At 42.3% G+C, this 17,145-nt stretch overlaps 1 protein-coding gene across 1 annotated transcript in view; it reads left to right on the plus strand.

The window, feature by feature from the left end:
* LOC141155166 (gastrula zinc finger protein XlCGF66.1-like) overlaps nucleotides 1-17,145 on the plus strand; it is a 33,926-nt gene that overhangs the window by 10,522 nt on the left and 6,259 nt on the right. The window contains exons 5-6 of the mRNA XM_073641864.1: nucleotides 16,211-16,308; nucleotides 16,385-16,493. Coding sequence (XP_073497965.1) covers nucleotides 16,211-16,308; nucleotides 16,385-16,493 — 207 coding nt within the window. The remainder of the gene's footprint in view (nucleotides 1-16,210; nucleotides 16,309-16,384; nucleotides 16,494-17,145) is intronic.

Raw genomic sequence — 17,145 nt, forward strand, 5'->3', positions numbered from 1 at the left:
AAGAATCCATAGCTTCACTGCTCGCACAGTAAAGAATACATAGCCTTACTGCTTGTACAGTAAAGAATCCATACTGTCACTGCTCGCACAGTACAGAATCTATAGCCTCACTGCTTGAAAAGCAAAGAATCCATAGTGTCACTGCTTTTACAGTAAGGAATCCATAGCCTCACTGCTTGTACAGTAAAGAATCCATAGCCTCACTGCTCATACAGTAAAGAATCCATAGCCTCACTGCTCGTACAGTAAAGAATCCATAGCCTCACTGCTCGCACAGTAAAGAATCTATAAACTCACTGCTCGTATAGTAAAGAATTCATAGCCTCACTGCTTGTACAGTAAAGAATCCATAGCCTCACTGCTTGTACAGTAAAGAATCCATAGCCTCACTGCTTGTACAGTAAAGAATCCATATCCTCACTGCTCATACAGTAAAGAATCCATAGCCTCCCTGCTTGTATAGTAAAGAATCCATAGCCTCACTACTCGCACAGTAAAGAATCCATAGTTTCACTGCTCGCCAATAAAGAATCCATAGTGACACTGCTTGTACAGTAAGGAATCCATAGCCTCACTGCTCGCAGAGTGAAGAATCCATAGTGACACTGTTCGCACACTAAAGAATCCATAGCCTCACTGCTTGTACACTAAAGAATCCATAGCCTCACTGCTTGCACAGTAAATAATCCATAGTGTCACTGCTCGCACAGTAAAGAATCCATAGCCTCGCTGCTCGCATAGTAAAGAATCCATAGCCTCACTGCTTGTACAGTAAAGAATCCATAGCCTCACTGCTTGTACAGTAAAGAATCCATAGCCTCACTGCTTGTACAGTAAAGGATCCATAGCCTCACTGCTCGTATAGTAAAGAATCCGCAGCCTAACTGCTTTTACAGTAAGGAATCCATAGCATCACTGCTCGTATAGTAAAGAATCCATAGCCTAACTGCTTTTACAGTAAGGAATCCATAGCCTCACTGCTTGTATAGTAAAAGAATCCATAGTGTCACTGCTTGTACAGTAAAGAATCCATAGCCTCACTGCTTGTACACTAAAGAATCCATAGCCTCACTGCTTGCACAGTAAATAATCCATAATGTCACTGCTCACACAGTAAAGAATCCATAGCCCCACTGCTCGTATAGTAAAGAATCCATAGCCTCACTGCTCGTATAGTAAAGAATCCATAGCCTAACTACTTTTACAGTAAGGAATCCATAGCCTCACTGCTTGTATAGTAAAAGAATCCATAGTGTCACTGCTTGTACAGTAAAGAATCCATAGCCTCACTGCTCGCACAGTAAAGAATCCATAGCCTCACTGCTCTTATAGTAAAGAATCCATAGCCTCACTGCTCTTATAGTAAATAATCCATAGCCTCACTGCTCTTATAGTAAAGAATCCATAGCTTCACTGCTTATACAGTAAAGAATCCATAGCCTCACTGCTTGTATACTAAAGAATCCATAGCCTCACTGCTTGTACAGTAAAGAATCCATAGTGTCACTGCGCGTATAGTAAAGAATCCATAGCCTCACTACTCGCACAGTAGAGAATCCATAGTGTCACGGCTCGCCAGTAAAGAATCCATAGCCTCACTGCTTGTACACTAAAGAATCCATAGCCTCACTGCTCATACAGTAAAGAATCCTTAGCCTCACTGCTAGTATGGTAAAGATTCCATAGCCTCACTACTCGCACAGTAAAGAATCCATAGTGTCACTGCTCGCCAGTAAAGAATCCATAGTGACACTGCTTATACAGTAAGGAATCCATAGCCTCACTGCTCGCAGAGTGAAGAATCCATAGCCTCACTGCTTGTACAGTAAAGAATCCGTAGTGTCACTGCGCGTATAGTAAAGAATCCATAGCCTCACTGCTTGTACACTAAAGAATCCATAGCCTCACTACTCGCACAGTAAAGAATCCATAGCCTCACTGCTCGTATGGTAAAGAATCCAAAGCCTCACTACTTGCACAGTAAAGAATCCATAGTGTCACTGCTCGCCAGTAAAGAATCCATACTTTCACTGCTTGTACAGTAAGGAATCCATAGCCTCACTGCTCGTAGAGTGAAGAATCCATAGTGTCACTGTTCGCACACTAAAGAATCCATAGCCTCACTGCTTGCACAGTAAATAATCCATAGTGTCACTGCTCGCATGTAAAGAATCCATAGCCTCACTGCTTGTACAGTAAAGAATCCATAGCCTCACTGCTCGTATAGTAAGGAATCCATAGCCTCACTGCTTGTACAGTAAAAGAATCCATAGTGTCACTGCTTGTACAGTAAGGAATCCATAGCCTCACTGCTTGCACAGTAAAGAATCCATAGCCTCACTGCTCGCACAGTAAAGAATCCATAGCCTCACTGCTTTTACAGTAAGGAATCCATAGCCTCACTGCTAATATAGTAAAGAATCCATAGCCTAACTACTTTTACAATAAGTAATCCATAGCCTCACGGCTTGTACAGTAAAAGAATCCATAGTGTCACTGCTTGTACAGTAAAGAATCCATAGTTTCACTGCTTGTACAGTAAGGAATCCATAGCCTCACTGCTTGCACAGTAAAGAATCCATAGCCTCACTGCTCGCACAGTAAAGAATCCATAGCCTCACTGCTTGTATAGTAAAGAATCCATAGTGTCACTGCTTGTACAGTAAAGAATCCATAGCCTCACTGCTCGCACAGTAAAGAATCCATAGCCTCACTGCTCGTATACTAAAGAATCCATAGCCTCACTGCTCGCATAGTAAAGAATCCATAGCTTCACTGCTTGTACAGTAAAGAATCCATAGCTTCACTGCTTGAAAAGTAAAGAATCCATAGTGTCACTGCTTGTACAGTAAGGAATCCATAGCCTCACTGCTCTTACATTAAAGAATCCATAGCCTCACTGCTCACACAGTAAAGAATCCATAGCCTCACTGCTCGTACAGTAAAGAATCCATAGCCTCACTGCTCGCACAGTAAAGAATCTATAAACTCACTGCTCGTATAGTAAAGAATCCATAGCCTCACTGCTTATACAGTAAAGAATCCATAGCCTCACTGCTTGTACAGTAAAGAATCCATAGCCTCACTGCTTGTACAGTAAAGAATACATAGCCTCACTACTCGCACAGTAAAGAATCCATAGTTTCAGCTCGCCAGTAAAGAATCCATAGTGACACTGCTTGTACAGTAAGGAATCCATAGCCTCACTGCTCGCAGAGTGAAGAATCCATAGTGTCACAGTTCGCACCGTAAAGAATCCATAGCCTCACTGCTTGTACAGTAAAGAATCCATAGCCTCACTGCTCGTATGGTAAAGAATCCATAGCCCCACTACTCGCACAGTAAAGAATCCATAGTATCACTGCTCGCCAGTAAAGAATCCATAGTGACACTGCTTATACAGTAAGGAATCCATAGCCTCACTGCTCGCAGAGTGAAGAATCCATAGTGTCACTCTTCGCACAGTAAAGAATCCATAGCCTCACTGCTTGTATACTAAAGAATCCATAGCCTCACTGCTTGTACAGTAAAGAATCCATTGTCTCACTCCTCGTATAGTAAAGAATCCATAGCCTCACTACTCGCACAGTAAAGAATCCATAGTGTCACTGCTCGCCAGTAAAGAATCCATAGCCTCACTACTCGCACAGTAAAGAATCCATAGTGACACTGCTTGTACAGTAAGGAATCCATAGTCTCACTGCTTGTATACTAAAGAATCCATAGCCTCACTGCTTGTATACTAAAGAATCCATAGCCTCACTGCTTGTACAGTAAAGAATCCATAGTCTCACTGCTCGTATAGTAAAGAATCCATAGCCTCACTGCTTGTATAGTAAAGAATCCATAGCTTCACTGCTCGCATAGTAAAGAATCCATAGCCTCACTGCTTGTACTGTAAAGAATCCATAGCCTCACTGCTTGTACAGTAAAGAATCCATAGCCTCACTGCTCGTATAGTAAAGAATCCATAGCCTAACTGCTTTTACAGTAAGGAATACATAGCCTCACTGCTCGTATAGTAAAGAATCCATAGCCTATCTGCTTTTACAGTAAGGAATCCATAGCCTCACTGCTTGTACAGTAAAAGAATCCATAGTGTCACTGCTTGTACAGTAAAGAATCCATAGCTTCACTGCTAGTATAGTAAGGAATCCATAGCCTCACTGCTTGCAAAGTAAAGAATCCTTAGCCTTACTGCTTGTACAGTATAGAATCCATAGCATCACTGCTTTCACTGTAAAGAATCCATAGCCTCACTGCTTGTATAGTAAAGAATCCATAGCCTCATTGCTCGTACAGTAAAGAATCCATAGCCTCACTGGTCTTTTAGTAAAGAATCCATAGCCTCACTGCACTTATAGTAAAGAATCCATAGCCTCACTGCTCTTATAGTAAAGAATCCATAGCCTCACTGCTCTTATAGTAAAGAATCCATAGCCTCACTGCTCTTATAGTAAAGAATCCATAGCCTCACTGCTCTTATAGTAAAGAATCCATAGCCTCACTGCTCGCAGAGTGAAGAATCCATAGACTCACTGCTTGTACAGTAAAGAATCCATAGCCTCACTGCTTGTACAGTAAGTAATCCACAGCCTCACTGCTTGCGCAGTAAATAATCCATAGTGTCACTGCTCGCACAGTAAAGAATCCATAGCCTCACTGCTCACACAGTAAAGAATCCATAGCCTCACTGCTCACACAGTAAAGAATCCATTGCCTCACTGCTTGTATAGTAAAGAATCCATAGCCTCATTGCTCGTACAGTAAAGAATCCATAGCCTCACTGCCCTTATAGCAAAGAATCCATAGCCTCACTGCTCGCATAGTAAAGAATCCATAGCTTCACTGCTTATACAGTAAAGAATCCATAGCCTCACTGCTTGTATACTAAAGAATCCATAGCCTCACTGCTTGTATACTAAAGAATCCATAGTGTCACTGCGTGTATAGTAAAGAATCCATAGCCTAACTGCTTTTACAGTAAGAAATACATAGCCTCACTGCTCGTACAGTAAAGAATCCACAGCCTCACTGCTCGCATAGTAAAGAATCCATAGCCTCACTGCTTGTACAGTAAAGAATCCATAGCTTCACTGCTCGTACAGTAAAAAATCCATAGCCTCACTGCTCACACAGTAAAGAATCCATAGCCTCACTGCTTGTACAGTAAAGAATCCATATCCCCACTGCTCATACAGTAAAGAATCCATAGCCACACTGCTCGTATGGTAAAGAATCCATAGCCTCACTACTCGCACAGTAAAGAATCCATAGTATCACTGCTCGCCAGTAAAGAATCCATAGTGACACTGCTTGTACAGTAAGGAATCCATAGCCTCACTGCTCGCAGAGTGAAGAATCCATAGTGTCACTGTTCGCACAGTAAAGAATCCATAGCCTCACTGCTTGTATACTAAAGAATCCATAGCCTCACTGCTTGTATACTAAAGAATCCATAGCCTCACTGCTTGTATACTAAAGAATCCATAGCCTCACTGCTTGTACAGTAAAGAATCCATAGTCTCACTGCTCGTTTAGTAAAGAATCCATAGCCTCACTACTCGCACAGTAAAGAATCCATAGTGTCACTGCTCGCCAGTAAATTATCCAGAGTGACACAGCTTGTACAGTAAGGAATCCATAGCCTCACTGCTCGCAGAGTGAAGAATCCATAGTGTCACTGCTCGCCAGTAAAGAATCCATACTTTCACTGCTTGTACAGTAAAGAATCCATAGCCTCACTGCCTGTACACTAAAGAATCCATAGCCTCACTGCTTGCACAGTAAATAATCCATAGTGTCACTGCTCGCACAGTAAAGAATCCATAGCCCCACTGCTCGTATAGTAAAGAATCCATAGCCTCACTGCTCGCATAGTCAAGAATCCATAGCCTCACTGCTTGTACAGTAAAAGAATCCATAGTGTCACTGCTTGTACAGTAAAGAATCCATAGCCCCACTGCTTGTATAGTAAAGAATCCATAGCCTCACTGCTCGCATAGTAAAGAATTCATAGCCTCACTGCTTGTACAGTAAAGAATCCATAGCTTCACTGCTCATACAGTAAAAAATCCATAGCCTAACTGCTTGTACAGTAAAGAATCCATAGCCTCACTGCTCACACAGTAAAGAATCCATAGCCACACTGCTTGTACAGTAAAGAATCCATAGCCTCACTGCTCGTATAGTAAAGAATCCATAGCTTCACTGCTCGTATAGTAAAAAATCCATAGCCTCACTGCTCGTATAGTAAAGAATCCATAGCCTCACTACTCGCCCAGTAAAGAATCCATAGTGTCACTGCTCGCCAGTAAAGAATCCATAGTGACACTGCTTGTACAGTAAGGAAACCATAGCCTCACTGCTTGTACACTAAAGAATCCATAGCCTCACTGCTTGCACAGTAAAGAATCCATAGTGTCACTGCTTGCATAGTAAAGAATCCATAGCATCACTGCTCGCACAATAAAGAATCCATAGCCCCACTGCTCGCATAGTGAAGAATCCATAGCCTCACTGCTTGTACAGTAAAGAATCTATAGCCTCACTGCTTGTACAGTATAGAATCCATAGCCTCACTGCTCATACAGTAAAGAATCCATAGCCTCACTGCTCGTATGGTAAAGAACCCATAGCTTCACTGCTCGCCAGTAAAGAATCCATAGTGACACTGCTTGTATAGTAAGGAATCCATAGCCTCACTGCTTACAGAGAGAAGAATCTATAGTGTCACTTCTCGTACAGTAAAAAATCCATAGCCTCACTGCTCGTATAGTAAAGAATCCATAATGTCACTGCTTGTACAGTAAAGAATCCATAATGTCACTGCTTGTACAGTAAAGAATCCATAGCGTCACTGCTCGCACAATAAAGAATCCATAGCCTCACTGCTCGCATAGTGAAGAATCCATAGCCTCACTGCTTGTACAGTACAGAATCCATAGCCTCACTGCTTGTACAGTGAAAAATCCATAGCCTCACTGCTCACACAGTAAAGAATCCATAGCCTCACTGCTTGTACAGTACAGAATCCATAGCCTCACTGCTCGTATAGTAAAGAATCCATAGCTTCACTGCTCGTACAGTAAAGAATCCATAGTCTCACTGCTCGTATAGAAAAAAAATCCATAGCCTCACTGCTCGTATAGTAAAGAATCCATAGCCTCACTACTCGCAAAGTAAAGAATCCATAGTCTCACTGCTCGCCAGTAAAGAATCCATAGTGACACTGCTTGTACAGTAAGGAATCCATAGCCTCACTGCTTGTACACTAAAGAATCCATAGCCTCACTGCTTGCACAGTAAAGAATCCATAGTGTCACTGCTTGCACAGTAAAGAATCCATAGCATCACTGCTCGCACAATAAAGAATCCATAGCCCCACTGCTCGTATAGTAAAGAATCCATAATGTCACTGCTTGTACAGTGAAGAATCCATAGCCTCACTGCTTGTACAGTAAAGAATCCATAGCCTCACTGCTTGTACAGTAAAGAATCCATAGCCTCACTGCTTGTACAGTAAAGAATCTATAGCCTCACTGCTTGTACAGTATAGAATCCATAGCCTCACTGCTCATACAGTAAAGAATCCATAGCCTCACTGCTCGTATGGTAAAGAACCCATAGCCTCACTGCTCGCCAGTAAAGAATCCCTAGTGACACTGCTTGTATAGTAAGGAATCCATAGCCACACTGCTTGCAGAGTGAAGAATCCATAGTCTCACTGCTCGCCAGTAAAGAATCCATAGTGACACTGCTTGTATAGTAAGGAATCCACAGCCTCACTGCTCGCAGAGTGAAGAATCCATAGCTTCACTGCTCGTACAGTAAAAAATCCATAGCCTCACTGCTTGTACAGTAAAGAATTCATAGCCTCACTGCTTGCACAGTAAAGAATCTATAGTGTCACTGCTTGTACACTAAAGAATCCATAGCCTCACTGCTTGCACAGTAAAGAATCCATAGCCTCACTGCTTGCACAGTAAAGAATCCATAGCCTCACTGCTCACACAGTAAAGAATCCATAGCCTCACTGCTTGTACAGTAAAGAATCCATAGCCTCACTGCTTGTACACTAAAGAATCCATAGCCTCACTGCTTGCACAGTAAAGGATCCATAGTGTCACTGCTTGCACAGTAAAGAATCCATAGCGTCACTGCTCGCACAATAAATGATCCATAGCCTCACTGCTCATATAGTAAAGAATCCATAGCCTCACTGCTCGCATAGTAAAGAATCCATAGTGTCACTGCTTGTACAGTAAAGAATCCATAGCCTCACTGCTTGTACAGTAAAGAATCCATAGCTTCACTGCTCGTACAGTAAAAATCCATAGCCTCACTGCTCACACAGTAAAGAATCCATAGCCTCACTGCTTGTACAGTAAAAAATCCATAGCCTCAATGCTCACACAGTAAAGAATCCATAGCGCCACTGCTCGCACAGTGAAGAATCCATAGTGTCACTGTTCGCACAGTGAAGAAGCCATAGCCTCACTGCTTGTACACTAAAGAATCCATAGCGTCTCTGCTTGTACAGTAAGGAATCCATAGTGTCACTGTTCGCACAGTAAAGAAGCCATAGCCACACTGCTTGTACAGTAAGGAATCCATAGTGTCATTGTTCGCACAGTAAAGAATCCATAGCCTCACTGCTTGTACACTAAAGAATCCATAGCCTCACTGCTTGCACAGTAAAGAATCCATAGTGTCACTGCTTGCACAGTAAAGAATCCATAGCATCACTGCTCGCACAATAAAGAATCCATAGCCCCACTGCTCGTATAGTAAAGAATCCATAATGTCACTGCTTGTACAGTGAAGAATCCATAGCCTCACTGCTTGTACAGTAAAGAATCCATAGCCTCACTGCTTGTACAGTAAAGAATCCATAGCCTCACTGCTTGTACAGTAAAGAATCTATAGCCTCACTGCTTGTACAGTATAGAATCCATAGCCTCACTGCTCATACAGTAAAGAATCCATAGCCTCACTGCTCGTATGGTAAAGAACCCATAGCCTCACTGCTCGCCAGTAAAGAATCCCTAGTGACACTGCTTGTATAGTAAGGAATCCATAGCCACACTGCTTGCAGAGTGAAGAATCCATAGTCTCACTGCTCGCCAGTAAAGAATCCATAGTGACACTGCTTGTATAGTAAGGAATCCACAGCCTCACTGCTCGCAGAGTGAAGAATCCATAGCTTCACTGCTCGTACAGTAAAAAATCCATAGCCTCACTGCTTGTACAGTAAAGAATTCATAGCCTCACTGCTTGCACAGTAAAGAATCTATAGTGTCACTGCTTGTACACTAAAGAATCCATAGCCTCACTGCTTGCACAGTAAAGAATCCATAGCCTCACTGCTTGCACAGTAAAGAATCCATAGCCTCACTGCTCACACAGTAAAGAATCCATAGCCTCACTGCTTGTACAGTAAAGAATCCATAGCCTCACTGCTTGTACACTAAAGAATCCATAGCCTCACTGCTTGCACAGTAAAGGATCCATAGTGTCACTGCTTGCACAGTAAAGAATCCATAGCGTCACTGCTCGCACAATAAATGATCCATAGCCTCACTGCTCATATAGTAAAGAATCCATAGCCTCACTGCTCGCATAGTAAAGAATCCATAGTGTCACTGCTTGTACAGTAAAGAATCCATAGCCTCACTGCTTGTACAGTAAAGAATCCATAGCTTCACTGCTCGTACAGTAAAAATCCATAGCCTCACTGCTCACACAATAAAGAATCCATAGCCTCACTGCTTGTACAGTAAAAAATCCATAGCCTCAATGCTCACACAGTAAAGAATCCATAGCGCCACTGCTCGCACAGTGAAGAAGCCATAGTGTCACTGTTCGCACAGTGAAGAAGCCATAGCCTCACTGCTTGTACACTAAAGAATCCATAGCGTCTCTGCTTGTACAGTAAGGAATCCATAGTGTCACTGTTCGCACAGTAAAGAAGCCATAGCCACACTGCTTGTACAGTAAGGAATCCATAGTGTCATTGTTCGCACAGTAAAGGACCCATAGCGTCACTGCTCGCACAGTAAAGAATCCATAGCGTCTCTGCTCGCACAGTAAAGAATCCATAGCGCCACTGCTCACACAGTGAAGAATCCATAGCGTCACTGCTTGCACAGTAAAGAATCCATAGCGTCACTGCTCACACAATAAAGAAGCCATAGCCACACTGCTTGTACAGTAAGGAATCCATAGTGTCACTGCTTGCACAGTAAAGAATCCATAGTGTCTCTGCTCGCACAATGAAGAAGCCATAGCCTCACTGCTCGCATAGTAAAGAATCCATAGCCTCACTGCTTGTACAGTAAAGAATCCATAGCCTCACTGCTTGTACAGTAAAAAATCCATAGCCTCAGTGCTCGTATAGTAAAGAATCCATAGCCTAACTGCTTTTACAGTAAAGAATCCATAGCCTCACTGCTCGTATGGTAAAGAACCCATAGCCTCACTGCTCGCCAGTAAAGAATCCATAGCCTCACTGCTCACACAGTAAAGCATCCATAGCCTCACTGCTTGTACAGTAAAGAATCCATAGTGTCACTGCTTGTACAGTAAAGAATCCATAGCCTCACTGCTTGTACAGTAAAGAATCCATAGCCTCACTGCTTGTACAGTAAAGAATCCATAGCCTCACTGCTCGTATAGTAAAAAATCCATAGCTTCACTGCTCGTACAGTAAAGAATCTATAGTCTCACTGCTCGTATAGTAAAAAATCCATAGCCTCACTGCTTGTACACTAAAGAATCCATAGCCTCACTGCTTGCACAGTAAAGAATCCATAGCCTCACTGCTTGCACAGTAAAGAATCCATAGTGTCACTGCTTGCACAGTAAAGAATCCATAGCATCTCTGCTCGCACAATAAAGAATCCATAGCCCCACTGCTCGTAAAGTAAAGAATCCATAATGTCACTGCTTGTACAGTAAAGAATCCATAGCGTCACTGCTCGCACAATAAAGAATCCATAGCCTCACTGCTCGCATAGTGAAGAATCCATAGCCTCACTGCTTGTACAGTAAAAAATCTATAGCCTCACTGCTTGGACAATAAAGAATCCATATCCTCACTGCTCATACAGTAAAGAATCCATAGCCTCACTGCTCGCCAGTAAAGAATCCATAGTGACACTGCTTGTATAGTAAGGAATCCATAGCCTCACTGCTCGCCGAGTGAAGAATCCATTGCTTCACTGCTCGTACAGTAAAAAATCCATAGCCTCACTGCTTGTACAGTAAAAAATCCATAGCCTCACTGCTTGTACACTAAAGAATCCATAGCCTCACTGCTTGCACAGTAAAGAATCCATAGCCTCACTGCTCACACAGTAAAGAATCCATAGCCTCACTGCTTGCACAGTAAAGAATCAATAGTGTCACTGCTTGCACAGTAAAGAATCCATAGCGTCACTGCTCGCACAATAAATAATCCATAGCCCCACTGCTCGTATAGTAAAGAATCCATAGCCTCACTGCTCGCATTGTAAAGAATCCATAGTGTCACTGCTTGTACAGTAAAGAATCCATAGCCTCACTGCTTGTACAGTAAAGAATCCATAGCTTCACTGCTCGTACATTAAAAATCCATAGCCTCACTGCTCACACAGTAAAGAATCCATAGCCTCACTGCTTGTACAGTAAAGAATCCATAGCCTCAATGCTCACACAGTAAAGAATCCATAGCGCCACTGCTCGCACAGTGAAGAATCCATAGTGTCACTGTTCACACAGTGAAGAAGCCATAGCCTCACTGCTTGTACAATAAAGAATCCATAGCGTCTCTGCTTGTACAGTAAGGAATCCATAGTGTCACTGTTCGCACAGTAAAGAAGCCATAGCCACACTGCTTGTACAGTAAGGAATCCATAGTGTCATTGTTCGCACAGTAAAGAAGCCATAGCCACACTGCTTGTACAGTAAAGAATCCATAGTGTCACTGCTTGTACATTAAAGAATCCATAGTGTCACTGCTCGTACAGTAAACCATCCATAGCGTCACTGCTCGCACAGTAAAGAATCCATAGCGTCTCTGCTCGCACAGTAAAGAATCCATAGCACCACTGCTCACACAGTGAAGAATCCATAGCGTCACTGCTTGCACAGTAAAGAATCCATAGCGTCACTGCTCGCACAATAAAGAAGCCATAGCCACACTGCTTGTACACTAAGGAATCCATAGTGTCACTGCTTGCACAGTAAAGAATCCATAGTGTCTCTGCTTGTACAGTAAGGAATCCATAGCCTCAGTGCTCGCACAGTAAAGAATCCATAGTCTCACTGCTCGTATAGTAAAGAATCCATAGCCTCACTGCTCGCATAGTAAAGAATCCATAGCCCCACTGCTTGTACAGTAAAGAATACATAGCTTCATTGCTCGTACAGTAAAAATCCATAGCCTCACTGCTTATACAGTAAAGAATCCATAGTGTCACTGCTTGTACAGTAAAGAATCCATAGTGTCACTGCTCGTACAGTAAACAATCCATAGTATCACTGCTCGCACAGTAAAGAATCCATAGCGTCTCTGCTCGCACAGTAAAGAATCCAGAGCCTCACTGCTTGTACACTAAAGAATCCATAGCATCACTACTTGTACAGTAAAGAATCCATAGCGTCACTGCTCGCACAATAAAGAATCCATAGCCTCACTGCTCGCATAGTGAAGAATCCATAGCCTCACTGCTTGTACAGCAAAGAATCCATAGCCTCACTGCTTGTACAGTAAAGAATCTATAGCCTCACTGCTTGGACAGTAAAGAATCCATATCCTCACTGCTCATACAGTAAAGAATCCATAGCCTCACTGCTCGTATGATAAAGAACCCATAGCCTCACTGCTCGCCAGTAAAGAATCCATAGGTACACTGCTTGTATAGTAAGGAATCCATAGCCTCACTGCTTGCAGAGTGAAGAATCCATAGCCTCACTGCTTGTACAGTAAAAAATCCATAGCCTCACTGCTTGCACAGTAAAGAATCCATAGTGTCACTGCTTGTACACTAAAGAATCCATAGTGTCACTGCTTGCACAGTAAAAAATCCATAGCCTCACTGCTCACACAGTAAAGAATCCATAGCCTCACTGCTTGTACACTAAAGAATCCATAGCCTCACTGCTTGCGCAGTAAAGAATCCATAGCGTCACTGCTCGCACAATAAATAATCCATAGCCCCACTGCTCGTATAGTAAAGAATCCATAGCCTCACTGCTCGCATAGTAAAGAATCCATAGCCTCACTGCTTGTACAGTAAAGAATCCATAGCCTCACTGCTTGTACAGTAAAGAATCCATAGTGTCACTGCTTGTACAGTAAAGAATCCATAATGTCACTGCTCGTACAGTAAAGAATCCATAGCGTCACTGCTCGCACTGTAAAGAATCCATAGTGTCACTGCGCGCACAGTAAAGAATCCATAGCGCCACTGCTCGCACAGTGAAGAAGCTATAGCCTCACTGCTTGTACACTAAAGAATCCATAGCGTCTCTGCTTGTACAGTAAGGAATCTATAGTGTCACTGTTCGCAAAGTAAAGAAGCCATAGCCACACTGCTTGTACAGTAAGGAATCCATAGTGTCATTGTACGCACAGTAAAGAATCCATAGTGTCACTGCTTGTACAGTAAAGAATCCATAGTGCCACTGCTTGTACAGTAAAGAATCCATAGTGTCACTGCTTGTACAGTAAAGAATCCATAGTGTCACTGCTCGTACAGTAAACAATCCATAGTGTCACTGCTCGCACAGTAAACAATCCATAGTGTCACTGCTCGCACAGTAAAGAATCCATAGCGTCACTGCTCGCACAGTAAAGAATCCATAGCGTCACTGCTTGCACAATAAAGAATCCATAGCGTCACTGCTCGCACAATAAAGAAGCCATAGCCACACTGCTTGTACAGTAAGGAATCCATAGTGCCACTGCTTGTACAGTAAAGAATCCATAGTGTCACTGCTTGTACAGTAAAGAATCCATAGTGTCACTGCTCGTACAGTAAACAATCCATAGTGTCACTGCTCGCACAGTAAACAATCCATAGTGTCACTGCTCGCGCAGTAAAGAATCCATAGCGTCACTGCTCGCACAGTAAAGAATCCATAGCGCCACTGCTCTCACAGTGAAGAATCCATAGTGTCACTGCTTGCACAGTAAAGAATCCATAGTGTCTCTGCTCGCACAGTAAAGAATCCATAGCGTCACTGCTCGCACAGTAAAGAATCCAGAGCCTCACTGCTTGTACAGTAAATAATCCTTAGTGTCACTGCTTGTACAGTGTGGAATCCATAGCCTCAGTGCTCGCACAGTAAAGAATCCATAGTCTCACTGCTCGTATAGTAAAGAAACCATAGCCTCACTGCTCGCATAGTAAAGAATCCATAGCCCCACTGCTTGTACAGTAAAGAATCCATAGCTTCACTGCTCGTACAGTAAAAATCCATAGCCTCACTGCTCACACAGTAAAGAATCCATAGCCTCACTGCTTGTACAGTAAAGAATCCATAGTGTCACTGCTTGTACAGTAAAGAATCCATAGTGTCACTGCTCGTACAGTAAACAATCCATAGTGTCACTGCTCGTACAGTAAAGAATCCATAGCGTCTCTGCTCGCACAGTAAAGAATCCATAGCGCCACTTCTCGCACAGTAAAGAAGTTATAGCCTCACTGCTTGTACACTAAAGAATCCATAGCGTCACTGCTTGTACAGTAAGGAATCCATAGTGTCACTGCTTGCACAGTAAAGAATCCATAGTGTCTCTGCTCGCACAGTAAAGAATCCATAGCGTCACTGCTCGCACAGTAAAGATTCCAGAGCCTCACTGCTTGTACAGTAAAGAATTCATAGTGTCACTGCTTGTACAGTAAGGAATCCATAGCCTCAGTGCTCGCACAGTAAAGAATCCATAGTCTCACTGCTCGTACAGTGAAGAATCCATTGTGTCTCTCTTCGCACAGTAAAGAATCCATAATGTCACTACTTGTACAGTAAGGAATCCATAGCCTACCTGCTCGCACAGTAAAGAATCCATAGTGTCACTGCTTGCGCAGTAAAGAATCTATAGCCTCACTGCTCGTACAGTGAAGAATCCATAGTGTCACTGCTCACATAGTAAAGAATCCATAGTGTCATTACTTGCACATTAAAGAATCCATAGTGTCACTGCTTGTATAGTAAAGAATCCATAGCCTAACTGCTTGTACAGTAAATAATCCATAGTGTCACTGCTTGTACAGTAAAGAATCTATAGCCTCACTGCTTGAACAGTAAGGAATCCATTCTGTCACAGCTCGCACAGTAAAGAATCCATAGTGTCACTGCTTGTAGAGTGAAGAATCCATAGTGTCACTGCTTGCACAGTAAGGAATCCATAGCCTCACTGCTCTCACAGTAAAAAATCCATAGTGTCACAGCTTGTACAGTAAAGAATCAGCATCTTTATTAATGATTATATCTTCTTACTATAGACACAGACTCCCTCTTGCTACTGCCGCTATCCTAGGTGTAAAAAGATCATTATACAGATCTCTGTACCGTCCCCTCGTTCTATATTTGTACACTGTAATACGATCGCCCCTAACCTTCGTCATTCCCAGTCTGATTACCCGTCTTCTGCAGTTCATACATTCCCTTAATAATGTAGGTTTCTCTTATCTGCATGAGCTCTAGTTCAGCTCTGTCCTTATTGTACCCAGTATCTAAGTGCGGCCGCACCAGTGACTTCTATAGAGGGAAACTATGTTCTTGTCAGGAGCATCTATGCTTCTTTTAATGCATCCCATTATTTTATTTGCCTTGGCAGCAGCTGCCTGGCACTTGCCACTAGAGTTTCCGTTCCACCCAAACACCCAATTATTTTTCAGTGAGTTTTACTGTTTAGTACGTAATTGTACATTTTATTTCCTATGCCCAAGTGTATGACCTTACATTTATCTACATTAAACTTCAATTGCCCTTTCTCAGCCCAAGTTTACAGCTTATATAAAGCCTTCTGTAATATTAAATGATCCCCCTCTATGTTAATTACCTTGCAGAGCTTAGTGTCAAATGCAGATATTGAAATTCTACTTTGTCTATCCTCTACAAGGTCACTAATAAATGAATTAAAAGAAGAGGGCCCAATACTGACCCCTGCGGTGCTGTTTTCTGTGACACCTCCAATACTGACTCTACTTATTTTTTTCAGATGCACCAGGTAATAGTCGCTTACCAGAAAGTTGTCCTCGTCCTCTTCATCCTCAGGAAGAGCCGGAGAAAAATCCTAAAGTCCTACAAGTTGAGCGGGTATGAGGGCATAAAAGAGCCACAAGCTGACATCACTACATTATGCTGAACTTCATTTAGTGCATTTTCGTTTTAGATTGACGACCTGATTATTGTCAAAGTGGAACAGACTGATGGAGACGAGGAGTATTACAGAAGTGACCTGATGAGGAGAGAAGAGGAAACTCCTACTAACGTCAGCACAGGTGAGTAAGAACCGGTCAGGAGAGAAGAGTCCCTGATTCATCAAAATTATTTGAATTTTTTTTATTGGAATTTAATGAAAAGTAGGTAATCGATTAAAACAGTTCTTCAGTCCTTAACCCCTTCACGACGTTGCGATTTTTCCTTTTTCGCATTCTCGTTTTTTGCTCCCCTCCTTCCCAGAGAACTAACTTTTTTTTATTTTTCTGTTAATATGGCCGTATGAGGGCTTGTTTTTTTTGCGGGACGAGTTGTACTTTTGAACTACACCATTAATTTTACCATATCGTGTACTAGAAAACGGGGGAAAAAAATCCCAAGTGCGGTGAAAATAAAAAGTGCAATTCCACAATTTATTTATTTATTTTTTGACCATATTCCTTAAATGTTAAAACTGACCTGCCATTATGATTCCCCAGGCCATTTTATTAATATTGATTTTGGGGTATTTACGCTATTTTGATCACGTGTTATTGCATTTTATTGCAATTTTGTGGCGACCAAAAGAAAGTAATTCTGCGTTTCGATTTTTTTCTTGCTGCGCCGTTTACCGATCGGATTAATTTACTTTATATTTTCATAGATTTCTGAATGCAGCAATACCAAATATGTGTTATTTTTTTTATTACTGTTTTATTTTGAATGGGGCAAAAG

Source organism: Phyllobates terribilis, unplaced genomic scaffold (assembly GCF_046119375.1).
Source record: "Phyllobates terribilis strain yellow unplaced genomic scaffold, ASM4611937v1 Scaffold_7__3_contigs__length_470593459, whole genome shotgun sequence".
Taxonomy (NCBI): Eukaryota; Metazoa; Chordata; class Amphibia; order Anura; family Dendrobatidae; genus Phyllobates; species Phyllobates terribilis.